Source organism: Monodelphis domestica, chromosome 4, assembly GCF_027887165.1.
Source record: "Monodelphis domestica isolate mMonDom1 chromosome 4, mMonDom1.pri, whole genome shotgun sequence".
Taxonomy (NCBI): Eukaryota; Metazoa; Chordata; class Mammalia; order Didelphimorphia; family Didelphidae; genus Monodelphis; species Monodelphis domestica.
The window spans coordinates 347,252,223-347,280,197 of NC_077230.1; the positions used below are offsets into that span (position 1 = coordinate 347,252,223).

The 27,975-nt window shown below is 46.9% G+C and overlaps 1 protein-coding gene across 3 annotated transcripts in view; it reads right to left on the minus strand.

Moving 5' to 3' along the window:
• ARHGEF17 (Rho guanine nucleotide exchange factor 17) overlaps positions 1-26,088 on the minus strand; it is a 154,990-nt gene extending 128,902 nt beyond the window's left edge. For 2 of the 3 annotated variants that reach the window (XM_016422014.2, XM_007491015.2), the window contains exon 1: positions 21,733-26,087. In XM_016422014.2, coding sequence (XP_016277500.2) covers positions 21,733-24,999 — 3,267 coding nt within the window. In that variant the 5' untranslated portion in view covers positions 25,000-26,087. Of the gene's footprint in view, positions 1-21,732 lie in introns of all 3 variants that reach the window. The other variant, XR_008911440.1, reaches the window with a different exon arrangement.
• Between the last annotated feature and the right edge of the window lie 1,887 nt (positions 26,089-27,975).

The window sequence follows — 27,975 nt, forward strand, 5'->3', positions numbered from 1 at the left end:
TGGGTACAAATCTGGCCTCAGATGCTCCCTAGCTGGGTGATCCTGGGCAAGTCCCTTAACTGCCACTGCCCTTTCTACTCGTCTGTCTTAAACCTGCTACTAGGACAGGAGAAAAGGGTTTAAAAAAAGAAAAGAAAAGAAACTAGTGCGTGAATTGGAAAGAACCCCAGCCCTGGGATTAGGAGACATGCATTTACTTCCCAACTTTCTGCCAATAATTCATTATGTGACCCCAGGCAAGTCAGTTTCCCTTCCAAGGTCTTAGTTTCTTCATCATTGACACGACCTCCTTCACCAGGATGTTGTTAAGAAAGTACCTTGTCAAACTAAAACCCTACAAATAAGGGAGTGATTGTTACTATCCTTCAACCTCCTCATCTTGCAGAAGAGGAAAATGTGCCCCAGAGAAGGGATTTGTCCATTCCAATCAAGAAGCATTTACTCAACCCTGACAGTGTGCCAAACATGAGGGAGATACAAGAATAAGAAGAAAGAAAAACAGCTCCTGCCCTCAGGGAGATTACATTCTGGTGGGAAAAGAAACATAAAAAGGTACAGCATCACTGGCAGAGAAAGGGTTGATCCTAATAGCTGACATGAATTTAACGCTTTAAAGGTTTCCCCCAAGTTTTATATCTGCAACCTCCTTTGATCGCTGCAAGCCTCTGGGGTAGGTGCCAAAGGTATTACTATCTCTACTTCAGAGGAAATTGAGGTTCATGGAAGTTTAGGCAGCCTGCCCAGGTGGCAAGCCCATGAAGCCCATGGTCATACAGTTAGGAAATATTCGATGCAAGATTTGAACCCAAGCCTCTTTTCATTCTGGGTCAGACTTTTCTACTCCTTCAATTTGCCTCTTAACTGCCCAGTGGGTTGTTCAATCTTATCAGTCAGGACTGGCTCTTCTTGACCCCATTTGGGGTTTTCTTGGCAGAGATATTGGAGTGTTTTGCCATTTCTTTCTCCAGCTTGTTTAAAAGTTAAGAAATTGAGGCAAACAGAGTTAAGTGATATGTCCAGGGTCACACAGTTATGTCGGAAGCTAGATTTGAATTCAGGAAAATGAGTCTTCTGCATGACTCCAGGCTCCTTGTGCCGTCTAGCTGCCCAGATCCTTTTCTATTGGACTTCCCTTAACTGTTAAGTGGCTAATTGTATCCCATTCTCTGTGTGTTTGCTGTCGGCTCTCAGTGTTTGAGAGGGTCCCAGGCAGTATGAGAGTCTTAGCGTTCATAGTATCAGAGGTCATAAAGTGCCAACTGTGCATGTTCTATGTGAGGAAAATTGCCGGAGAAGTTGCGTGACACAAGAGTAGAAAGCGTTGGTGGTGAGATTTGAACAGAGGTCTCCAGACCTCGGAAGCACTGCTCTTTCCCTTGAGCCATCCTGTTTCCTCTAGGAAAGCTTTTTAGAGAAAGGAGGTTTTGAAAGACAGTGACAGAGAGGCATCGAGGTGGCTCAATGTCAGGAGTCTCAGGAGGACTTGGGTTCAAATGTGACCTCAGACACTTCCTGGATATGCCACCTTTGGCCAGTCACTTATCCCCAATTGCCTAGCCCCTGCCATTCTTCTGTCTTAGAACCCATACTAAGACAGAAGGTAAGGGTTTTTCAACAAGACAGTGGTGGAGTGGAAAGAGCACTGGATTTGAAGATAGAGGATCTGGATTTAAACACTGGCTGTACTCCTTAATACCTGCCTGGTACTGCTCTCTCTGGACCTCATCTCTAAAATGAATCTGGAGTAAATGATTGTTCAGTTCTTTCATTTATGATACTGGGGCAGCCTGGTGGTGCAGTGGCTAGAGCACAGAGTCTGGAGTCAGGACAACTCTTTCTTCCTGAGTTCAAATCCAGCCTCGGACACTTCCTAGCTGTGTGACTTAACCCTGTTTGCCTCAGTTTTCTCATCAGAAAAATGAGCTGGAGGAGAAAATGACAAACCATTCCAGCTTCGTTGCCAAGAAAATCTCAAATAAGATTACAAAGGGTTGGATAAGAGGAAACAACTGAAGAACATCAATCCATGACCCAATGTAAAGGAAGCTCCAGTTTAGGGTTAGGACTCACCAGGGGTTGAAATGTTTAACTGTCAAGGATACACTTCTGAGTTTAGTGTCCTTTATTAACCTTTTCTCCATCCCTTTCTGAAGTCCAGAGAATCAACAAAACAAAAAACTCAAGCCCTAATCTGTAACATTTGCTGATTTCCAAAGTTTAAATACACATACTGAAAATGTAAGGATTGGATTGGCCCATTTCCTTAGGCATAGAGAGGTAAACAAACCAACAGGGGTAAATCTGAATGGAGGATGAGGAGAACTGATCTTGGAGGAAAGCCCTAACCTCAAGAGGATCAATGCAGGCTCTCTCCTGGATCCCATACTGGGTTGGGGAGAAGAGAAGGAGGAAGGAAGAATTTGGAAGGGGCAGGAATTGGAGAGAAGATGGGTAATGAAATTTTAACCTATACTCCAATTACTGCCTGCCTGCCTGTTCCTTCTTCCCCTCTCTCTCCCTTAATGACAGCACATTCCCAAAGATCTTTTGGCCTCTACTGCTTGGGCTGGGATCCCGCTGTGCCCCTCTAAAACCACACAACTGAGTGGTCCTGAGGTCTCTGCCTCCCCTTGTCCTATTCACAGATCCCAGAGTGGTCTGGCCAGGGCTGAGGACAATGAGATTGTCACTCTCTAAAATATAACACTCAGAATGGGGCACAACTGTGCTTTGACTCCAGGCCATTTTTACCTCCTCTCCCCTTCTGATATTCCCTGATCCTTCTATGTCCAATCACTTTAGGGTGAATAAACAGATTTAAAATTAACTAGTCCTGGAACAAAAAAAAAGGACCAATAAAAGTTATAAGAAGAGCCCCCATTTCTATAGTTAATGATTGAAAATTTACAAGGTCCTTTTCTTTTGCTATCTCATTTGATTCTCCCACAATGCTGTGGTAGGTCATACTCTATTTTGCAGATGAGAAACTGAGGTTCAGAGAATTTAGTGTCTAGATTTGTGTCTGAGAAATGTCTGAGGTGGGATTTGATCCCAGGTCTTCCTGACTTTGGGTTCAATTATTATACTACATTATCACATGAGTTGGGGAGTTTCCTAGAAAAAGAGCTGGAGACCTGACCTGGAATCACCACCACCCTGGTACTTACTATCTGAATCTAAGTTTTCTCATCTCTAAGATGGGGATCATCCTAGCATGACCTATCTCAAAGTGTTATGATGAATTTTGCAAATCTTAAAAATTAACAGATATAGAAGCAGCTAAGTGGTTCAGCAGATAAAGAGCCAAGCCTGGACATGAGATTGGAAGTCCTGGGTTCAAATCGGCCCTCAGACACTGCCTAGCTGTATGACCCTGGGCAAGTCACTTAACCATAATTGCCTAGCTCTTTTTGCTCTTTTTCCTTTGAACTGATACTAAGTATTGATTCTAAATTAGAAGTTAAGAATTAAGGGAAAAAATTTAATGGACATGTTATGTAATTTAACTATCTCTGTGCCATCTGGGGGAAACTCCACCTACAGGCTTCTGCCTTCCTTGAGTACGGCACCACCTAGGTCCAGGAGGCGGCCTCTGGAACCAGAGCTCTGGGGCTTTTCATCTCTAGGGTCCCCATTCAGCTCAATAAAGTTCAAAAAACAGTAAAGTTCAATAAAGCCTGATGTGCTGAAAGCTCAGGGGGAGATACAAAGTTTAACTAAGTGGAATTTGAGATGGGCTTTAAAGGATGAATTCAGACCTCCCTGGGTACTTTGTATCTGGTAAATTTATTGTGCATTGTCCTATATTAGAGTTATCTGTGCTTGTGGTTTATTCTGAGCCCTAGGACAGCAGGGATTGCTCCTGATAGAAACTATCCCCTTCAGCTCCAAGACAGAGCTCTGCATACAGTAGGTGCTTAATAAATATCTGGTGAATGAATGAATGAATAATGGGGAAACTCGTGAGAAACTAAACTGGACAGTTTAAGGGATGAGAAGAAAAACTCAGATAGTATTTAAGTGAAGGTGGGTGAGCTCAAAGGAGGAAAGAATCACTGTGGACTAGAGTTATCCAAGAAGGCTTCCTGGAAGAGTTGAGCCCTGTGCTGGTCTTGAAGGAGTTGGTAAGGAAGAGGAATGGCTTTCTAAGTGAGAGACTAGTATATGGAATCCTGCCTTAAGTCTCCTTTCCAACCTGTCTTCCAAACAGTAGCCATAGGGATTTACCTAAAGTTCAAGTCTGATCATATCACTCCTTTGCTCAACAAACTCCAGTAGCTCCCTATTATTTCTAGGTTCAAAATACAAATTCCTCTGATGGGCGCTTGAGGTCCTTTATAACGGGGCTCCAACCTACATGACTTCCCTTCACACATTCTATGGTAGAGCCCAGAGGAATCAAACTCACAGCCATCAATGGGTGTTTAATGAATGTTCATCAACTGACTACAGGCTGCCTAGAAGGAATGTTGGTGAGAATTTATAGTTGCCTCCAAGTACTTCTCAGTTGGTCTGTGGAGGTGCTGAGGCAGGTCTGGACAGGTCAAACATTGATGTAATCCCAGGCAAACAGGAACATCTAGCTCCCCTACACTAATGTCTGGGGGTGTGGGGGCCACATTTCCTTTCAGGGCTGCAGAATCTCCAGTGGGTGGCTTCAGCATCCCCAATGAGCCGAAGTGGCCCGGCACCCAGCTGTCCTGGCATCTAGCAGTTTCTAGGGTGCCTTCACTCAGAGTTGGGGACAGACTATATTCCTCAGCCTCTACCCACCAGGCGTTGGGGGAATTGGGACAGACTCCTGACAGAGGGCAGGGGGAGGGCTGAGGTGGTTTCATCTGGCCTTGCCTGGCCTCTGCCCCTGGGGACCCACAGCCCCTCTCGAGGACGCGCCAGGGAGACGCCAGGCTGCCCAGCTGGGCGCCTCTCCCCTCTTCAGCGCCAAGGTGACGGATGTTTCTGGGAAAAGGGGCCTTCCCATGGCTTGCTGGTGGGAATTTCCACCTCTTTCTCCATAACTCTGGTCCAGCCGCCTCCCATCACTTGATGAAATTCTGTCTCCATTTGTTCTTTCAGTCCCAGAGGACACCAACCTCACCAGTGACAGCGCATAGGCTGCTCCAGTTGGAGATGGAAATCTCACTCCCACTGGCCCCTGGGCCTGGAATATACCACTTCTATTCCTTTTTTTTTTAAACCCTTACCTTCTGTCTTGGAGTCAATACTGTGTATTGGCTCCAAGGCAGAAGAGTGGTAAGGGCTAGGCAGTGGGGGTCAAGTGACTTGCCCAGGGTCACACAGCTGGGAAGTGTCTGAGGCCAGATTTGAACCTAGGACCTCCCATCTCTAGGCCTGGCTCTCAATCCATTGAGCTACCCAGCTGCCCCCCTTCTATTCCTTTTTTTGACAGTTGTGTTCAAGACCTGACTCAGGTGCCATCTCTTCTAAGAAGAATTCCCTGATGTCCTCAGCTAGAAGTGAGATCCCTCTCACTCCTCTTATATTTTAACTTGTATTATATGGATCTGGATCCACAGAGTCAGTATAATGGAAAAGCAGAAAGGATGTCAAAACTTTAGAGTCAGAAGACCTGAGTTCAAATCCTGTATCTGACATTATCTATGTGACCTGGGGTAAGTCATAGCTTCTCTGAGTCTCAGTTTTCTCATCTGTAAGATGATAATAATAGCTCTATTCTAAAGTCTTTCTTATGACAATGTTGTGACTGAAGTAAAGCAAATATCAGTATATCCATTTTACAAATGCTATAACTGAGGCTCAGAGAGAAGAACAATATTGTGTTCAAGTCACTTCGTTTTTCTGAGGCTCAGTTTCCCCACCTCTAAAATGGAGATAACAATATTGCAGGCAAGTCACTTAATTTCTCTGAGGCTGTTTCCCTATCTCTAAAAGGAGGATAACCATACTATGGGCAAATCACTCCCCTGTCTTTCAATCTTTGTTTTCTCATCTGTAAAAAAATAGGAATCACATTCTTTATATTGCTCAAAGTCATAGAAGAAATAGGGAACAGAGTCAGGATTTGAACTCAGGACTTCTGACTACCAAGTTCTGAGCTCCTTTCTGCTGCCCTGTGAATGAGCAATGGGGGTGAGTTGGAGGATGGGGTGAGTGGGCTGCTCCAGTCAGTATCTCTAGGGGCTTAACTCCAGACTCTTATGCTGTGTGACCCTGACTAAGTCTCTCAACCTTCCTGTTACCTTCACCAGGAGAGGGGTTAGGATGCCAATTGAGTTGCCCGAAGGATTCAATGAATGAGATGTGAGCCAAGCTCTCCCCTTTCCCAGGACCATCGAAGGAGGCTTTGCCTGGAAGCAGGGGTGTGGCTTAGCTGAGAATCCATCCCAAAGGGTCTATGACACAGGCAGGCTCCCACACACTCCATCACGCTAATTATCTCTTAGGCAGTCACAGCCCTCAGCTGTCACTGGGCCCTTTCAAAGCTTTTCTTTCTTTTCCAAAGGGAGGTCATCCTGTTATTATCACCCCCTACAGGTGGGAGAACAGGAAAAGACTTGTCCTTAGAACCTAGAGTGCTAGAGCTGCAGAGGACCAGGGACCCACCATCCAGCCCCAGGATTCTTACACTTTTTGTGTTTGTTCTCTTTGGCAATCTGGTAAAGCCACAATTCCGTTTTTAAACACGTAAAAATTATACAGAAGATTACAAAGGAAACCAATTATGTTGAAATAGTCATAAAATATATTTTTAAAAGGTCATGGACCCCCCCCCCCAAAAAAAAACACTCTGATAGAGTCCATTTTTAGAGCCTAAGCAGAGAGGGAAAGGCACTTGCCCTGGGTCATGCAGTTAGGAATGGCAGAAACATAACTTGAACTCAGGTCTCCTGCCTCTTCTGGAACTCAGATCACTGCCAGACCAGTGATCTCTCCACTATACAAGGGGTTTCTCTTTAACTTCCCCACGAATCCTTTTCTACCAGCAGTCAACAAAGCCAAAGGACAACCAGCCCTTGAGTAAACCCAAGCCAGGAAGGCTGGAGGAGGAGAGGCGTAACGGGGGAGGGAAAACAAGGAAAATGGAATCTTTTTTCCTGCCTCCCCCCACTCCCCAGCTCCCTCTTCTTAAACTCTGCCTGCCGGGTGACATGACATTAATTATAGATTTTCAGCAATGTTCAAAATTCCAAGGGTCCTAATCACTTCCCCTCTGAATGTAGGGAACGTGGTTTCCATGGAAAATTCACAGCCAAAAGGCAAAGGGGAGAGGCCCCCTGCACTCTCCTCTCCTTGGTCCCAGTCTTCTTCCCAGGCACAGAGAGACCAAGAAAACTCCCAACACCATCTACCTCGCACTCAGTGGGAAGGGGGAAATCTCTTGGGCAACTACGATGGTGGGAAGAGGCAGGCAGAAGGATATGCAGATACCTGGGATAGATGACTGGGGCAGTAGAGGAGTGCTCTGTATGCCTATGTCCAGAAAGGGGCCTGAGCCATTTATCTGGGTCTTACTTAATGCTGTGGTCTGTGTGACCTTGAGCAAGTCCTTTCTCTTTTCTGGACTTTAGCAGGTCCCACCTATTACTCATCTGTAAAAACTATAAAACAAAATTCCCGTCTAAATTGTGCATTTTCTCTGGCTGTCTGTCTAAGCTGTTCATCCCCATCGATCAATGCCTTTCTTCAAGTCCCACTTTCTGCAAGATACTTTTACCAGGCTTTCTTAATCTAGTAGAGTGGCACAGTGGATAAAGTGCCAGGTCTAGAGTCAGGATGACATCTTCCTGAGTTCAAATCCAACCTCAGACACTTCCTAGCTGTGTGACCCTGGGCAAGTCACTTAACTCTGTTTGCCTCAGTTTCCTCATCTATAAATTGAGCTGGGGAAGGAAATGACAAACCATTCCAGTATCCCAAGTGGAGTCAGGAAGAATTGGACTCAACTGAAAATCTTAAACAACTAATCTTAGTGCCTTCCCTTGGTTAATTATCTCCAATTTATCCTGTCTCTACCTTGATTGTATGTAGCCATTTGCATGTTGTCTTCCCCATTGGACTGTGACCTCCTTGAGGACAAGGACCATCTTCTGACTTTCTTTGTAGCTTCATTACTTACTACAGTGCCTGACACACAGCGGGCATTTAATAAATGCCTGTGGACTGACTACCCCACGACTCCTTCTTTCTAGGGGCTGTCCTGAGTCTGAGATGGGATTGATGATGAGATCTCCTGGAAATAACTCCAAAATGACTCCCTGCTCCTGACACCCTCAGTCATGAAAGAATAGTCAAGATAGTTTGGTTAAAAGCAGATGATCTCTAAGCTTGATTTGAGCTGTCAGATCCTGCCTGTCTTAGATCTGGGATGCTATGAGTCTAAGGTCCATTTCCCTGGCATTGGAGAATTTGTGGAAGGTCTCACAAGGGATCACTGGAATCTTACTCTGCCGGTAAGGCAGTATTAGCCCCATTTTACAGATAAGGCAGCTAATGCCTAAAAAATTAACTTAAAAAAACAACAACCTTACCTTCTGTCTTAAAATTGATACTATATATTGGTTCCAAGGTATAAGAAGAGTGGCTAGGCTAGTTTAAGTGACTTGCTCAAGGTCACACAGGTAGAAAGTGTCTGAGGCTAAATTTGAATCCAGGACCTCCTGTCTCCAGGCCCAGTTCTCTATTCATTGAACTACCTAGCTGCCCTGAAATTAACTTTCAATTAAGGGCAAATATTTCTTTGAGCCTAAGAGGCTCTCCTCACATCTGGATAAGGTATTGGGCTTTCTCATTTGAGTTTTACGGTTCTCTTGGGAGTGAGGCCAGGTGGCGATTATTAGCCCCATCTTACAGTCTAGGAGACTGAGGTCAAGAGAGGCAGAAGTGAACTGCCCCAAGTTCACAGAGTCAGCTAGTGGTGGGTCCTGGAGCTAGAACCAGGGTCTCCTGGTTTCAAGTCCAGCACTCTTCCTGCTAGGCCAGATCTACCAACTGTCCTAGCCCTCCAGCTCCAGCCTCCCTGGAGGCAGCAGGGAGGGACTGAAGGAGTAGGAGAATAACCTCAAAAAGTCAGATGGTTTGTCCCCTGAGATCCAAGTAAGCCTGGCATTTAGGGAAGAAAGAGTAGGCGGCTCCTTTCTTCACAACCACTAACTGTGTGACCACAGGCAAATCACTGAATTTCATTAAGGCATTAGCTGCCTTATCTATAAAATGGGGATAATCCTATCTTACCTACTGAGAGGAAAGAGCACTGGCTTAAGAATCACAAAATCCAGGCCTTCATTTACCTCCTCATGTGACCTTATCCAGATTTTCCCTTTGAGATCCATCAGGATAATTTCTTCTTCTGACCAATAAGGAGTCAGGACCCTAAGGTCCCTTTCAGCTCTGGCACTTTATATTCTTAATGCCTTTCTGATTCTAGCATTCTCAGTTCTCAATGGGGACACTGAATCAACTCTTGCATTTTTCTCCATTTTATTTCATAAAACCTTCAATTCTGCTGAAATAACAAATCCAAGTATAATTAATGTCTGGGTATAGACATTTAGTGCTGACATTCTCTTTTCAAAGGCCCCTTACAACCCTGACATTCCATGTTCTAAGGTTCCTCTCAATTCTGCCAACCTATGTTCTAAATTCTCTTCCAAAGGTCGACATTCTCTGCCCTAATGTTCCTCTTAGTTCAGTCATTCTAGATTCTGAAGTTCCTTTCACTCCTGATATTCTTTTTTCGAAGGCTCTTTCTAGCTTTGACACTATGTTCTCAGGTCCCTTCTGTGTTCTATGTTCTATGGACCCTCCCAGCTCTGACATTTTATGTTTAAAAGTTCCTTACACTTCCAATATCCTATGCTCTATGTTCTAGGTTAGTGTCAGCTCTGCCATGCTAGGATTACAAAGAATATAGATGGAGGTCAGTGGGAACAAGAGGCTGGATCTCCAGGGGAAACACTCTAGAAGATCAGGCTATTTTGTCTGCCAGGGGTGGGAGAAAGGCTGACAGCAGAAGAAAAGAGAGAAGAACATTGCATAAATGAGTCATTCTCCTTCCTTAGTCCTTGGGGAAGGCAGGGGAAGAAGGGGGTGGAAAAAGGGTAGGATGAGGAATCTGCAATAAGAGAAAGCTATAGCCAGGCCCTGGCCCAACCCTGAGCACTGCCCACACAGCCAAGTGGCTAGCTAATGAGCCTTCTCTAGTCACGGAAGGTTGCTGAGGGTAAGCTTCTTAGCTCTCAGGCCAAACCCAAGTTGATCCCTGTTCCTGATCTCAGCTACAGGCTTACCCTTGATCTCAGACTGTGCCAGAACATCACCAACCGAGTAATGAACATGGGCTAGGGGGTACCTGGGATTCTTGGTAAGGCTGGGTGGATGGCTCCATTTAGTCAGGCTCTATCACTACAAAGTCGATTGAATCAGTCTAGCCTGAGCATCCTTCCTCATCCCCAGCTATGGGTTTGGCTTCTCTGTGGAGCAAATGGGAGGAAGGAGAGACCCATCCCCTGTTCTCAGGGAATTTCAGAAACTGGCTAGGAAGACACTGACACATGGGAAAGATGAATAATCATTTATATAGCACTATAAGGTTTTCAATGCATTTTACATAGTTGGTCCTCACCCCAACCCTGTAAGATAGGTACTATTATTACCTCCATTTTACAAATGAGAAAACTGAGTTTTAGAGCCTTGCTTGTGGTCACTCAATTAATACGAGTTTGAGTCAGAATTTGAACTCATATATTCCTGAGTTCAAATGCAACCCTTTATCCCCTATGACATGTAGCAACTAATTGAAACTATAGGTATGCAGAAGATAGATGATAAAGATGATCTGGATGATAAAGATAAAGATGAACTGGAATAGTTCTGCTGGAAAGAAAACCATCTAGGGTTCTTAGCAAACTGCAGACTCCATAAAGAGTCAACAGAGTAATGCAGTTGTTTAAAAAGCAAAACCTGATAATAGGCTGCATTGAGAAAGGCATGTGGTTTAGAACCCAGGAGATGAGAATCTCATGATACTGTGCTCAGGTCAGACCACATCTGGAATATTGGGATGCATTGGGGGCAACATATTTTAGGAAGGATGTTGATAACTACCAAGGATCCAGGATGCTGAAAGGCTTAGAGTCCATGTTATAGAAGGGTTGCTTGAATAAATTGAGAATATTAAAGCCAAAGAAGAGAAAGACTTGTGGAAACATGATAATTATCTTTAAGGAGCAGAAGGACTCTTTTGCAGGACAGGGAATAGATTTGGTCTCCTTAGCCCCAGAGGGCACAGCTATATGCAGTGGGTAAAGGTCACTTAGCATAATGGAAAGAATGCTGTATTTGAGTTCCAATTCCATCTCTTCCATCTGTGTGATATGAGGCAAAGTCTCTTAATTTATATATGCCTCAGTTTCCTCAACTGTAAAATGGATGAGTTGGCCTCTAAGCTCCCTCTTACTTCTAGGATCCATGAGTTTCAGGGAGGCAGGGGAAAACTTTCTAACCATTAGAGCCATTCCAAAGTAGAGTCATCTATCTTAGGAAGTAGTAAGATTCTCTTCCCTGCAGGCCTTTGGGCAAAGACCTTTGACCCCTTGTTCAAAATGTTATAAAGGAAGGAAGGAAGGAATGAAACAAACATCTCTCTAACACCTACTATATGCCAGGCACTGTGCAAAGTACTTTACAAATATCTCGTTTGATTCTCACAACAACTCTGGGAGGTACTTGTTAGTATTATTATTAGTGGAAGAAACTGAGGCAAATAGGGATAAGAGACTTGCCCAGGGTCACACAGCTAGTGTCTGGGGATAGTTTTTTTTTTAACCTTACTTTCTGCTTTATGTTTTAGTATCAATTCCTTTTTTTTTAACCTTATCTTAAAATTGATACAAGAATTGATTCCAAAGTGGAGGAGCAATAAGGGCTAGGCAATTGGAGTTAAGCAATTTGTCCAGGGTCATACAGCTAGGGAGTGTCTGAGGACACATTTGAACCCATGTCCTTCCAGTTGAAGGCCCGGTACTCTATTCACTGTGTTACCTAGCTGCCCCTTGAGGCTAGACACATGCCTTCCTGACTCCAAGCCTGGTATTCTTACCATTCTGCCCCCAGAGGCCTCTGTGGAAGAGATTCTTATTCAGGTATGAATTAGACTTGATGGCCTCTGAGGTCCTTCCTAGGGCTGAGATGTTATGTGTTTAAGATTTAGTCAGGGAAGGTTTCCTGGAGACATTAAGGTTGGAAGTTCACCTGGAAGACCTTGAAGGCCAATTTCTTGAAAATCTCCCGAAATGGCCATCAAAAAGTTGCTATAATCCAGACTGGGAAGCACACACACACACACACACACACACACACAGACTCAAATAAAGGCATGGATGCTTCTCCCATTAAAGATATAAGCATAGTAGTAGGGCCTGGACCTATGACTTCATTGATAGGAAGAACTTCCAGGGAAGGAAACCTACCTCCACCCACACCTTCTCTGAGACTTACAATCTTATACCATGGCCTAGAGTTAAATGGCTTGTTCTATGTTGTACAACCATTATGTATCAGAAGGAAGATATCTTTAATCCTGATGCACAGAACTAATCTAAGATTTTTTTTCTGATGGCTATCCCACATATTTGTACAGCTGTTATCTCTCATTAGAGCCTCCAAGAACTCCTTTTAGTGGGATAGGGCAGGGATTGTTTTCCCCATTAAGTAGAGAGGATTACTGAGTCCCAGGAAAGGGGACTTGCCCAAGGAGAGCCAAGATTAGAACCCCCTGTGTTACTACAGTGTGAAATTGACTTCTTTGTGACTCAAAAGCAGTATACAAACATGACGACCAATGGGATCAGAAAAGAGAGGGTCTGGAGGACCTGGGTTTAAATCTAACTTCAGCCACTTCCTATGTATGTAACCTGGCAAGTCAGTTAACCCTGTTTGCCCAGCCCTTGCCCCTTTATCTTAGAGTTGTTAGTAAGACGGAAAGTAGGGATTTAAAAAGCTTGGCTGTCTATCCACTGAGCCATTTACTTGCCCTTAATAAATGCTTATTGATTGATTAGATGTTGATTGATTGGTAGATGGTCTTTTTCAGATTCTAACATTTCATAGTCCATGTTCTAAAGTCCCTTGCAACTTTAACATTCTATATTCTAGGACAGTGATGATGAACCTTATAGAGACCTTAGAGACCGAGTGCCCAAACTGTAACCCTCATGCTGCCTGTGAGCCCCCATCCTTACCCCAGATAGGGGAGGGAGGAAACACTCCCACTGGGCTGCTGAGCAGAGGGGCAGGTGATTTGAGAAATGTCCTCAGGCACAATGTGGAGAGGGGGAGGGGAACAGCCCAGTTCCAGCAAACATGCCATAGGTTTGCCAACACAGTTCTAGGGTCTTTATCAGCTCCAACATTCTCTGTTCTAAAGTCCTTGCCATTCTATGTCCCAAGGCTCCTCTATGAGCCTCTGAGCCACATTCTGGGAATGAGTTCCCATCTTTCTTCTAAACTAGGGAAATCTACCCCCCCCCACCTTCCCAAATCACATATATACCAGATTATCTTCCCCCCCATTTGAAATTCCAGGGCCCATTCAAGGGATTAAAAAATAGTAGCACCTTCCCACCATGCTCTCACTTTTAAGTTCTTCTCTACATAAAAAAATCAGTCTCTGACTTCTCTCCATTGCTCTTCTCCTAACTGTTCTTTCAGGCTAAATAGAACAAACTCCATCTTGTTTCTATAAAAACAATCTTCAAAGACAAGAATCATGGGCTCTCTAAGCCCTTAGGGCAAACATCAGCCCAGCTCCAGTTTGGATCCACCCCCATCCCTATTCTCCCTGGCTAGGATCCTCAGGGCTGTCTTTGACTCCTATTCCCAATGTCACATCCAGTGACTTCCTAAATCCTGTGCCCTACCTCCCATTTTCTTCTCTCTATCCCCATAGTCTTCACTCAAATCTAGAGCACCTCTCCAGATGCCCAGGATTATTGAAACAGCATCTCACTACTCATTCCCACCAAAACACCAATCCTATACCAACCACAAGACTTCACTTAAGATGTTTCTCCCACATGGAAGGATCACCCATCCAATCTCTTCCCTATAATTCAAAAGACATTGCTTCCTCTGAAGTCACCAGGAATCTTTTCATTGTTGACTGTAATGAATGACCTTTTTTCACTCCTGATCCTTATTGATTTCTTTGCAGCATTGAATATTGTTGATCTCTCCCTAGATACTCTCTCCTGTTTTTGTGACCTAGACCTGCTTCTTCTGCTATTTGTCCCACTGCTTCTTCTCAACCTCCCTTGCTGATTCCTCAATTATGTCAAGTCCTACTAATTGTGGATATTCTCCAAGGCTCTGACCTTCTCTTTTTACTTTAGTTTCTCATTAGGTGATCTCATCAGCTACTATGGGTTCATTTATCATCTCTATGCAGCTGATTCCCAGATTTATATAATCAGTCCTATTCTCTCCTGAGCTATAATCATATGTTGTCAATTGCTTCTTGGGCATCTCAACTTAAATATCCCATAAGCATGTGAAACTCATTCATGTTCAAAACAGAAATCATTATCTCCTTCCCCCACCCCAAGTTCTCCTCCCTTCCAAACTTTTCTGCTATTCTCCAGGGTACTACCATCTTTTATAGACTGGGTCTTCAACTTTGGTATCATCCTGGACTTCTCACTTATATTCACACCCTATATTAAATTCATTGTTCTCTATATCTCAAGAATGTCTCTTTTATGTCCTCTTTTTGCTATTCATATAATCATGACCCTACTTTAGGCACTCACAAGTTATTTCTCACCTTCTAACTGGTCTTCTTGCCTCAAGACTCTCCCCATATTGGTATATGAACATATAATTTCCTCCCCTCTCCCCAACATTCAATCAATTCCAATGCTCTCTATTGCCTCCAGGATTACAAATAAAACCCTCTGTATGGTTTATAAAGTCTTCAATAACCTAGGCCCTTCCTACCTCCCCAGTCTTCTTACCTTTTATACTGTCCCTTCCCAAACAAACTCTTCAACCTCATGACACTGGTCTCCATCATACATGACACTCCACTCTCCACCCCAAAGAGAGTCTTCAGGTCTCAGCTAAAGTCTCACCTTCAGCAAGAGGCATTTCTCAATTTCCTTAATGTTAATACTTTCCCTGTGTTGAGTATCTCCAATTTATCCTATCTACATTTTATTTGTATGTAATTGTTTGCATGTTGTCTCCCACATTAGGCAGAGAAGATCTTTTGACATTCTTTGTACCCTAGAACTTACTATAGTGCTTGACACATAATGAGTGTTTAATAAATGCTGGTCCACTGATTGATTGGCCAAATCCCATCTTGCTCAATTCTTATCTTCTCCAGAAAGCCTTTTTTTTTTTTACAAGCCTAGTTCATTCTTATCTCTCCTTCCAATGAATTTCTCTAGGTCTCAGAGTCCAAATCAGAGAATTTCATAAATGACAGGGTCTTGAGAGGTCATCTTGTCCAACCTAGAACCAACAAATTTGACAAGTCCAGGACTCTCTTTAGAGAGCTCCAATGAAGGGGGAATCCATTGCCTTCCAGGGTAGCCCATCCCACTCTGGGATGGCTTTAAATGTGCTAGGAAAATTTTTCAGGTATCAAATTTGCCTATCTATGACTTCTACTCATAGTTCCTGATCCTGCCCTCTGAGGGCAAGTGGAACAAATCTAATCTTCTTTCCTCTGGGTGGCCCTGCAAAGACTTGAAGACATCTAGCAGGTTATCTTAAGTCTTCTACAGACTAAACCTTCTCAGTTCCTTCAACCCATTCTCACAGTCCAAGTCTCCATAGTTTAGTGTTTCATTATAGTCAGTGTTATACTAATGTTTATTTAGTTTAAGGTCTCATTTCCCACACTGTGAGCTCCCTTAGGGCAGCCCCCTCCTGGTTCGTCCCTTATTTCCCACCACTAGCCCTGTCCCTCTTCACTCCTTCCCCCTCTCCTCAGACTTGAGACTGTAAGCTCCAGGGCCAGGATCTCCAACTTTTTCTGACTCCCATCACATCAAAGCCAAACCCTGATCCACAGAAAAGACTCAAAGGATATGGGTCCATTATCTTCATCTTATCACACTGATATAGATCTCTGAGGTTTTTAAAGTGCGTTATCTCATTTGATCCTCACACCAACCCTAGGGATTAGGTGCTTTTATAATGACCATGTTATAGATGAGGAAACTGAAACTCAGAGAAATGAAATTATTTGTCTGGGTTCACACAGGAAGAATCCGAGATGGGATCTGAACCCAGGTCTTTCTGAATACAAGTCCAGAATTCTAACTACTATATCAGGCTGCTTATTGTAAATAAACGAGGAAGACACCTGAACTCCTAAAGAGAATGGATTATTTTGTTTATGGTGGTGGTGGTGGTGGTGGTGGTGGTGGTGGTGGTGGTATACCCTTCCATGACAAATTTGTTTCCTCTCTTTTGTTTTTAAGAAAGTTCATTTGATATGTGTACAAAAATAATCATAGTCACACTCTTTGTGGGGCAAAAAATTGGAAAATGAGGGGATGCTCTCAATTGGGGAATGACTGAACAAATTGTGGTATATGTTGGTGATGGAATACTATTGTGCTAAAAGGAATAATAAAGTGGAGGAATTCCATGTGAACTGGAATGACCTCCAGGAATTGATGCAGAGTGAAAGCAGCAGAACCAGGAGAACCTTATACACAGAGACTGATACACCGTGGTACAATCAAACATAATGAACTTCTCTACTAGCAGCAATCCAATCATCCAGGACAATTCTGAGGGAATTATGAGAAAGAACGCTATGTCTTGATCCATGATACATATAAAACCCAGCTGAATTACTCGTTGGCTATGGAAGGGGGGAAGAGAGGAGGAGAGGGAAAAAACATGAATCATGGAATCATGGAAAAATATTCTAAATTAATTATTGAATAAAAATTTTAAAAAATCTATATAAAAAGAAAGTTCATTTGAATAATAAATAGCACATCCTATTCTACTTTGTAAAGCATTTGATCACCCAATCCTTCATTTGGTCCTGACAAAGCTCTGTAAAGCAGGTAACACAAATATGATTATCACCCTCTTCAGGTGAGCACATTCAGAGAAAGAGGTGATCTGCCATCACACAGCTGGCAAGTGCTAGCGCTGGGCTTAAACCAAGACCTCCTGGGCTCTTCCCACTACTCTACCATGCTTCCTATTTCACAAATCATACCCATTTCATAGATAAGGAACCTGAGTCTCACAGAAGGTAAGAGAGTTTAGAGTTATGGAATTTCAGGGCTGAAGGGGCAGTTAGGTAGCTCAGAAGAAAGAAAATTAGGCCTGGAGGTGAAAAGTTCTGCTCAAATCTGACCTCAGACATTTTCTAAGCTGTGAGGGCCTGGGCAAGTCATTTAAACATGAGTGCCTAGCTCCTAACACTCTTCTGTCTTGGAACTAATATCATTCCAAGACAGAAGCCAAGGGTTAAAAAAACAAACATCCAGACTATGAGCTGTGAAGACAAAAACAGAAGTGAAGAGACCCAGTAGGTGAGGCATTATGTTATCACTAGAAAGTCCTGAAAACACTGATGGTAAGTTACCCTTCCATACATGGACCCTGGTCATACCTGTTCCCTATACATGCAATCCTCCCTTTGGGGCACAGGGCCATGTGTATTTTCTACATGCATTTACTCTTGCCATTAATGCTGCTCCTATTTTTGGGAAATGCACCCCAGGTTAATGGGAGAACATATTTTCTTGCTGAAATCCAGGTATCTCAACCTCTAGGCCCAGTGTTTTTCACCTCACGCTCTGAAATCCAGCCCTTCATTGGCCCCTGGGTGACCTCTATTAATTCATGTTAAGTCAACAAAGAAATATTAGATGCCTACTTTGTGCATGGCCCTCAGCTCTCTACTGGGCATACAGGATAAAGAAGGACAATGGGCTTTGCTTTCAAGGAAGAGATATTTTGGAAGTGAAGATCCCAGGAAGGTCAGTACACAAATAACTATTAGACAAAGGAAAGGTCTTTCCAGGCAGAATGGTATGAGACATCAGAAGAGGGGATGGCCACTTTTCCCTAGAGGATCATGGAAGGTTTCAATGAGGAGGCAGCCAGCTGTGCTGGGGATTGAAGGAAAGGATGAATTTCAAAAGACCAAGATATAGGGGGCCTTTGAACTGGGAAAATCTTTTATTCTCGGTGTGGAGTATGGCTATAGGAAGGACATGGGATTTGAAATCAGAAGACCTGGGTTCAAATCTTGGCCTGTATGAGTTTGGGCAAGTGCTGTAATATTCCTACGCCTCTGTTTCATCATCTATAAAATGAGGGGGTTGGACTCTGTGACTTCCAAAGTCCTTCCAAGTCCACATTTATGCTTTTATGATAAATCTATAAGGCTCTGAGGATAAGATCAGGGGATATCAGGTGGCCCAGAATGTCTGAAACAAAATGTACATAGAGGCGAAATTGTGTGAAATAGAGCTGGAAAGGTAGTTTGATAGATCAGAGTCAGATTGTGGAAGACCTTACCTTCTAGGCTATGAGACCTTGGGCAAATCCCTTCTCCAATCCAAGCCTCAGTTTCTTTCTCTGTTAAAAGGGGATAATGATCCCTGCATGGTCTATTGTGAGGATAGAGTGAGATAACCTTTGGAAATGATAAAGCCCTATGGATATGGTAGCTAAAATGAAATCACTCCCCAAAAGAATTCTTAGCTGCTCAAAAGCTCCCCAATCCCCTCTAGCCTAGCCCCTGAAGGCCTACTGTTTCCTTTTCTCACTCCACACCCTGTCCCCCAGTTCCAATTCTTCCTTGACCAGCCCTCCCAGGTCTAGGAGATTTGCCATTCTTCTGGGCAATGGAGGGCAGGGAGTAGTAGACAATGGGGAATTCTCCCCTAGGTTGGGGCCTCTCTAATGGGCTGGAGGGAAGGGGGGGTCAACAGGACAATCCAGAGGAACTTATGAGAAAGAATGCTATCCACATCCAGAGAAAGAACTGTGGAAACAGAAATGCAGAAGAAAAACATAGATCGATCCCATGGTTCAATATGGATATGATTGGGGTTTTGCCATTAAAAGATCACTCTACAGCAAATATGAATAACATGGAAATAAGTTTTGAACAATGATACATATATAACCCAGTGGAACTGCTTGTCAGCTGGGGGGGGGGGAGGAAGAGGGGAGAATCATGTAAGTGGAAAAATATTCTAAAGAAAAAAAGAAAAAGAAAAGAAAAGGGAGGTCAAACCATCACCAATGCATGGGAAAATAAGGCAGTTCTAGGAAGAAACAGAGACATCCTCATTAGTCTCTCCCCTTCCCCCTCAGCCAACCAGCTCCCTCCAGGATGGCAGGGGGAAGGGAGGAAGTCAGAGAAGTTGGCACAAGAAGATTCCAAATGAGTCCCTGGGTCAGGCTCTTCTGGCTAGGCTTCTACACTCTTCCAATGAAACCCAGCCAGGGACAAAACCACAAATAGCTTTGGCTGGGTCTTGAGTCTGGTACTCAGAGCCCAGTCCTGAGCCTTGAGTACAGCCCAAAGATCCCACATCCTAGAGACAAACCCAGACCCCAAGTCCAGAATCTAGCCTCACCCAGGAGAGATCTTTTTCAAGAAAAGGGCCATGAGAGATTTGAGAAGAGAATGTTCACTTGTGTTATCAGGAAAGGCTTCATGGAAGAGAGAGATGGCAGCTGAAATGTGCCTTGAAGGAAGAGAATTTCAACAGCAAAAGTGTATATAAAATGATGGGTGGGAGAGTCCTTTCCCAGTATGGGGGTTCCCCTATATAGGCAAAGGTATGGAGATGGAAGAAAGCAGAATGTTATGGAGGAAGGGGTATGAGAATCACGTCCTTTCCACAGCTCATAGATCACAGGCTGGGTTCTAGAGTTAGAATACAAACCCAGGCCTTCCTAAGTGCAAGTCTAGAATCCTGAGCCCAGAGCCCAACCAAAGAACCCAAAGCATCACAATATCACAGGATTTAGAGCAGAAAGAGACCTTAGAGATTACATAGTTATAGGGTTGTTTGTTTGTTTGTTTTTTTAAACCATTACTTTCTGTCTTAGAACCAATAGTAACAGCTCCAAGATAGAAGAGTAGCAAGGGCTAGACAATGGGGGTTAAGTGACTTACCCAAGATAACACAACTAGGAAGTGTCTGAGACCAGAGTTGAACCCAGGACCTCCCATCTCTAGACTTAGTTCTCTATCCACAGAGCCATCTAGCTGCCCTAAGTATTGGGTTTCTGCACCGAGAAAAAGCAACTGCCTGAATACAGAGGTTGAGGGGACATGACAGAGGATAGACTCTAAATGAACACTCTAATGCAAATACTATCAACAAAGCAATGGGTTCAAATCAAGAAAACATCTAATGCCCAGTGGACTTACGCGTCGGCTATGGGGGGTGGGGGGGGGAGGAAAAGAAAATGATCTATGTCTTTAACGAATAATGCTTGGAAATGATCAAATAAAATATATTTTAAAAAAAACATAAAAAAAAAGTATTGGGTTTCTGAACTTTTTTGATGACCTAGATCCCTTTTGTCCAATCTGGGACAATCTATAGACCCCTTCTCAGAATCTTATTTTTAAATGCATCAAATAAAATACCTAGGATGATGAAGGTAACCAATTATATTGAAATAACAGTCATTAAAATATTAAAGCGCCCAGATCAAGGATCCCAGTGTAAGAATACCATCTCCTAGTTGGAGATCCTCATTGTCAAGAAGAAGCTGAGTCAAAAGAGAACAGTTGACTTGACTGATAGAGCTGGATTTTCATTGGGATCATCAGACTCAGAACTTGGGTCTCCAAGACAATTCCCATAGACCCAGTAGCCAGCGAGGCCAAGGTTTGGAAGCAAAAACAATGCAAAATGTGGAGAGAAGTAGTTTCCAGTCCTTTGCTCTCATGGCTACTCAGGTCTGGGCAAGGCGGGAGGGGATGGGGAGAAGAAAAAAGAAATGGGACCTAGAGGGGGAGAGTCAGACAGAAAGAAGAATCCTACAGAACATCTGCTGATCCTATCTGGGCAGTTCATGTGGGTCCCAGGTCAAACTTCCCCCAATAGATACTTGGTCCCCTTATTCTGACCTCCAAAACACTGCCTCCTCCAAGAAGTCCCTGCTTCCCACCCTAACTCCTTGCATTTTGCCTCTCTCCAGCCAAAAGACAGTCAGCACCTACTTCTTCCCTTAAGAACATGGTGGGAAGAAAGTCTGGGCTACACTAGAGGCATGGGCTGAGGGATAGTAGAGTCCTTGGGGCCTTATGCTGCCCAAGCCAGTTAAACCTGCCTTAGCTTAGCAGAGAAGGGAGGTAAAGGGATGTGACAGCGCATATATGTTAGGACTCAATGATAACGTCTGTGCAATCGACCTCTTCCAGGTAGACTGGAAAAGGGACTCCAATCGCAAGAACAGATATTAATTCTTTGAGAGGAAAGGAGAACACATTGTGAATAGACAGTCCTTTCTGAATAAACAACTCATTTGATAACCCACAAGGACCATTGGTGAGTTCATATTCCCTTACAATAGATAGTATTCCTTTACAAATGGATAGGAATCCTTTGTAATTAGCACCTGTTACTGGTTCCGTACAAGCAAATGGCGTTCGAATCCATGGCGTTTGGGCTCAATGCCTTCTCCCTAGCATTGCCCCTTCCCTGTGACCCTGCCACCCCAACCTCCCTCAACACTTACCACTTGCGGTTTACTCTGGCTCTGTCTCCTTTCAGCAGCAACTGGGTCTTCTGGGGGCCGGGCCACTTCCAGTGGTTTGGCTTCAGTGGAGGTTGGTGTGGCTGGAGTGGATGGGGACACATCTGTGGGCCCAGGAGCAGGGGACTCACTGGAGTGGAGGGTTAGCATGTACTGCTTAGTAACGTCCTCCAGGGAGGGCACATGGAGGGCTGGATAGACCTTATTTGTGGATCCTGATGGCCCAGTGCCTGTGGCTTTTGGTTCAGGGGCCTCAATGGGGATGAAGGCAGCCGGTTCACTGGCATGTCGGACATGGCGGGAGCCAGAATGGGCCCTCCCCAGTGTGGCTGAGTCTTCCTCTTTTCGGAACTCCTGGTGACTGCTACGGGCTGGCCTTTTCTTGGAGCCCCGGCGGGCAAGCCGTGGGGACAGCACATCAGCTAGCTTGGGGTCAAGGCGGAAATCCAGAGGGGTAGTGGCTGGCAAAGTTTTGGGTAGAACTCTCTCAGATTGAGCCCTGGTCTTTCCTGGTTCACCCGACTGATGTTCCAGCAGGATGGGCTCGCTGCTGGCGGGGGGGAGGGCTGCCTCCAGTATGGGCTCCCCACCAGGGCCCTCAAACCCAGAGCCAGCTTGCTGCCCACGCCGGCTGGGGTCACTCAATGACTTCTTCTTGGCTGCTCTGCCATGGGTTCGTTCATCCACTGCCCGGCCCAGGGCACCTGGCTGGTGGACCACACTCTGGATCACTTCCTGAAAGTCCTTCCCACCATCACTACCAATAGAGGAGTCACTGGCCCCACCAACTCCACAATCCACCAAGGCCACGGCCGATGCTGTGGGGAGCCCAGCCTTTGGACCCAAGGAGCCCAGCAAGTTACTGTCTACAGAGAAGCCTGAGGACTCCTCAAACGGGGCAGGCCGCCAGTGATGAGGCATTGGGTCACTCAGGGAACGATAGGCCTCCCCAGCCTCCCCATTGCTGAGGTCCGTTCCACCAAGGCCTATGGGGGGGCCCTTCCGACGCCTACGAAGTGCACCTGGGGTTCCTGGAGCATCCAGGGGCCCAGTGGGGGGGACTCGGCCTCCCTCTGCTTGAGGGCCACTGGGATTTATCCTAGATGAGGTGAGGGGGAACTCACCAGACTTCCACTCTGACAGAGGCCCTAGGCCCCTGTAGGCAATACTAGCTGGTTCGGGTTCTGTCACAATGCCCTCATCTGTCAGACTGGACTCGTGGCCTGATAGTTCTTCCAGGGATCTCCGGCATGGAGAGCTTGAGGGCAGATGCAGGGCAGGGGGGGATCCTCCATCATCCCGCTGGGCCCCCATTTGGCTGATCTTCTCAAATACTTGCCGGGCTTCCTGCACATATTGGTCCTGCACAACTTCAGGGAGCCCATCCTCTTCATCCTCTTCCTCAGCCCTCCGCCTTGCAAGGAGCAGTTCTGAGGAGCTGGGCTTCAGTGCCCCTGTCCGGGAGAGCCTTCGAGGGGAGGGTGTTTCTGAGCAGGAGAATGATTTGGCCCGGCGCAATGTGGCTGTGAGGTCTTTGAGGGTTGGTCGAGTGCCCAGAACCTGCTTGGCTGGGACAAGTAGGGGTCCCCGGTGCCCAGCCAGTTCATTATCCTCAGAGGCATCACTGCAGCTTTGTGGCGCTCCATCGTGGTCCCCAGGTCGCCGGCCACTCCGACGAACCTTCAGCTCGGAAAGGTCAGAACGGAGAAAACTTAGCAGAGTCAGTGTCTCACTGGCAATGTCAGGGTTTGACAGAGACTTTCGCTGCCGGCTTTTCTCCAGCTCCATGGCTTTGTAGCTGGGTTCCAGAGCCTCAGTAGGGCTGTCTCTCTGCCCTTTGCCCATGCACACCAGAGGCTTTGGCCGTGCATGGGTCTGAGGTCGGAGGAAACCATCCCCTGTACCAAAGCTGGGGGATCGATACAAGCCCCAACTTCCTCGTCCAGTCCAGAGATCCTCCTCCTTCAGTTTCTCTGTACTAGAGTGGCGGCCAAGACTGGCCACATAGGGTGGAAAGCTCACCTTGGCCACCCGGGAGACCATGGGGAAGGTGCTCCCAAAACTGTCTGGCACGCCCCTGGTGAGCTGCCTAAGGCCTTCCTGTGACCCTCCGGAAGCCTGGGGGCTCTCCGATACACATCCGGGCCTCTGGGGGTCCAGGCCCTGACCTTCAGGGGTCCACTCAGAAGAGTCCATCCTGCCCGGTTTTAACCCATCATTGTCCAGATCCCACCTCCCTGCAGAGGCCTCTTTCCTGTAAGAGGAAGCCTGGAGTTTACCTTCTTCCTTCAACTGGTCTCCTTCACTGCCAGAACCTCCGGAGGGCTGGGCCCCTGGGCTGGGGGCAGCAGAGATCCCTGGGCCCCCAGCCTGATCTTCCTCCTCGCTGGAGCTCTCTCCTCTGCTCAGACTCTGGCTGACAGGATAGAAGGCAGTGGCAGGAGAGGAGGAGGAGGAGCAGACAGAGGCCTGGGGGCCGGCGTGTGGTTGGCAGTAACTATGCCAAGAATGTGAACTATCCGCCTGCTGCTGCCTCCTCCCCTCGGCCTGGGCCCGGGGCAGGGGGGACCGAAGGCCAGAGAGGGGGAAACAGGTCCTGGGGGGAGGAGGAGGCGGCTGATGGCGGCTAGGGGGCTCTTCTGGGCTTTGAGCCCCGTCGTCTCTGGTGGGGGAAGCAGAAGCCGGGCTGGATGACCCCCATAGGCCATCGGGGCTAGGCCGTCTGTAGTTTTGGCCTCCGAAGAGTTTGCTCATCTCCGTGACGCTGGGCCAGTGGCCCGAGGGCTCCGACCCGGGTCCGCCCCCACCGACTCCGGCTCCTTCTTCAGACGCAAGCTGACCCCTGCGGAGCTCCGACGGCGCCCCCTCCCGGCCCCGCATCCAGTGGGCCTCTTCCTCGTTGGGGGAGTCCGTCCCAGGGATATGGCTCTGGCTCCGACTCCTGCTCCGGGACCCTCGGCCAGCGCAGTCGAAGCGCTGGGACAATTGGCGGACGGATGGCGAGAGGCTGCGCAGAGGCCTTGGGGAGGACGTCGCCGCAGACCTCGAGCCCCCCGACGCCAGTTTAGATACCCGTCGGGAGGCCGCCAGGGTGGCGGTGCCAGGTGCCCGCCGCCGAAGCCCGGGGGACGAGGAGGTTGTCTCCTCCACGCAGTCCGCCCGGTCGGAGCCTGGCCCGCCGCTCCAGCGCTCCAGCCGTTTGAACGAGATGCTCCGGTAGAGCGGGGGTGGGGGCGGCCCGTCGGTCATGGCTCAGCCTGGGAGGGTACGGGGCGGGGGAGACCGGGCTTGGGGTGAAGGTTGGGGTTTCTTGGCTCTTCTAGGAAGGGAGGTGGTGGTGGTGATCCTCTGGGGGGAGAGGGCGGGCAGACGACTCAGAGATTCATTGCAGCCCTCTTCCCCCCTCCGCAGGAGGCCAACTCCAGTCTGGTCCCCCAATCACAGCCTTAAGGGGTTCGGAGTCCCCGCAGGAGCGGGTCCATTTACAACTCTGGGAAGGGAGGAAGGCTCCGCAGCTGAGGGTGGAGATGGGAAGGATGAGAACTTAGATGGGGAGGGATGAATGAGAGAGGGAGTTGGGAGGGAGGAGTATGGATAAGAGCTGAGGGGATGGGTGAGAGCTGGAAAGGACGGAAAAGAGCTGGGGGCTGGGGGGGGGGGAGATATGGAAGATGGCTGAGGAGGGAATGGATGGGAAAGATTGGATGAAAACTGATGCGAATGTATTAGAGGGGGGCACAGAACTAAGGAGAGAAGGATGGAATGAAGTGAGAAGGAAGGGAGGGAGGGGAACTGCGAAGGAGGGAGAGAAGGAGCAGGGGAGAGAGGAGGGAGGAACTTGGGAAAGAGGGAAGGAGAGACGAGAGCTGGGAGGAGGGACAAGGGGGGACGCGGGGAGCTCTCGCGGCCCAAACTCTCTCCTCCAGCCCAAGCCTCTCCTGAGAACTAGCGAGAGAGCTAGAGAGCAACTAACTTTTCCCCGGCTCAAGTTTTCGCGTCCGCTTGCAGCCGGGAGGGCTGCGGCGGTGGAAGCTCCATAGTCCCGACAGGGCCCGGCGCGCTTCAGTCTCAGCCCCAGCCCCAGCTCCGGCCCCTGCCCCGGTCCACAGCCTCAGCCTCAGTCTCCACCTTTGCCCGGCCGGGGGGCATCGCGGCCCGGGGGCGAGGGCAGGGGCCCCGGGCTGCCCCCGCCCCCCGACAGCGATCCCCCTAGGGGGGCCTGCGGGAAGGGAGCTTCTTGGGAAAATCCTTTTCCTCTGGCTTCCCCCCTTCTCTCGCCGTTTCCCCCGCTTGCTTGGTCCCTCCTCCTCCTTCTCTCCTTCTCTCTTTTGTTGCCTGCAAATAAACTTTGCCGGGAGGAGGGTGGGAGGGAGGGAAGGAGGGAGAGGGTAGGCAGAGAGGGAGGGAATGGGCTGGGGAGGGGCGGGGCTTAGGCGAGGTGGGGGCCCACTCTACTCTAGGCGCTCTGGCTGGACTGGAACCCCCCAGTGACTGAATTCACTGGACTTAGAGAGCACGGGGGCGGGGTGGGGGAAGAGGAGGGGCGGTCCCAAACCTGGAGGCTGGAGAGTTGGGGGTGGGAGAGAAGGGCTGACCTAGCTTCTCCAGCCCCACCCCCACACCTCCCCAGTGCCCAGGCTGGGGGGGGGGGGAGCGGGGTTGGGGTGGCACCGCAGCCCTGCCCCTCCCCTCTTCTTCCCTTTCTTCTTGGGCTGGAACTCTCTAGGTTGGGCTGGGAGATGCAAAGAAGCGAAGCAGTCAAGAAGAACCTCCCATCTCCCATCTCTCTTCCCTCTACCCTTCCCTCCTCCTCCCTGCCTCCCTCCCTTCTATACCTTCTTCTCTTTCTCTCGCCTTCTCTCCCTTTTCTCTTGCCTTCCTCCTCTTTCCTTTCCTTTTCCTTCCCTCTCTCCTTTTTCTTTCCTTTCTCTCCTCTCCAACTTCTCTCATCTCCATTCTTCCCCGTTCCCATTCTATTCAACTTTTCCCCCTCTTTGACCCCCCCCTTCTTTTCCTTTCTTTGCCCCTTGACCTGGGGAAATGCTTTTCCTGATCTGAAAAAACGAGGATAGAACTTTAAAGTCCCTTCCACTTAGAAGTCCCTTCCCTCCTCCTCTTCTCCCCTCGACTCATTTTTTTCATTTTCCTTCCTCGTCTCTTCCCCACTCGCTGCTCTTGGGGCTGCGCTGCCCTCTGCTGACTGAATCGTATCATTCTGTATTGAGGAATCTAGCAGGGATTCTGACTCCTAGAGCTGGACGAGACCTTAAAGGCCATCCGATGTGACTCCCTAATTTTACAGATAAGGAAACTGAGGCCCAGAGAGGTTAAGTGACTTACTTGGGAGTCACACAACTAGAAAACATTTAAGGTTGGATTTCAACCTAGGTTTTACTGACTGCAAGGCTCAATCAATAATATTCTCTTCACTAAACTAAACTGGGCACCATGAGTGAATAGTACCAGAGCCTGGGAGTCCAGGACTTGTTTTGCTACTGACTGGCTATATCTCCTTGAGTCTCAATTTACCCCAAGGGAAAATCCTCTAGATAATCAAGATCACCCTTCCAATATAAAGAAAATGAAAAATAAAAGTCTAGCTTTAATGCCCTTGGTTAAGGAAAGCTTCTGACAGGAGGCATTCATGAGGGTGCCAATCCTCCTGGTGCAGGAGGGGATCAGTGGAGGAACAGGGAGGAACAGGAAATGGAGTCATAAGTTTCTTCAGTCCTTGAGTCAGAAGAAGAACAAGTCTATGTTCCTATCTCAGATTCAGTTTCCCCCTCTATAAAATCAGTGCCAAGAGTTCTGGATTCCAAGCTGGATAAAAGATTTGAATCCTGGTTTTGTAATTTACTGCCCAAGTAAATTTGGAAAAATCATTTAACCTGTCTGAACCTAAGTTTTCTCATCTGTATAATGAACAAATTGAAGTCGAGAACTTCTGAGGTCCCTTTCAACTTCAGATCTATGATCCTGTCATTTTCTCAGTTCTAAATCATGTAATCCTCTCTTCAAGGAAGGAAGGAAAGAAAGTAAAAAAAAAAGGAAGGAAGGGAGTACCTGTCTGCCCTCAGGGAGTTCATATTCTACAACTTGGACAAAATTTAAGCAAATATGAAAAAATATAAAACAAATACATAGTAACTGTATATGTGTTTGTGCTCTATTTCGGGGGAGTCAGGAAAGATCCCATGTAGAAGTCAGAACCTTGGCTCAGCCCTG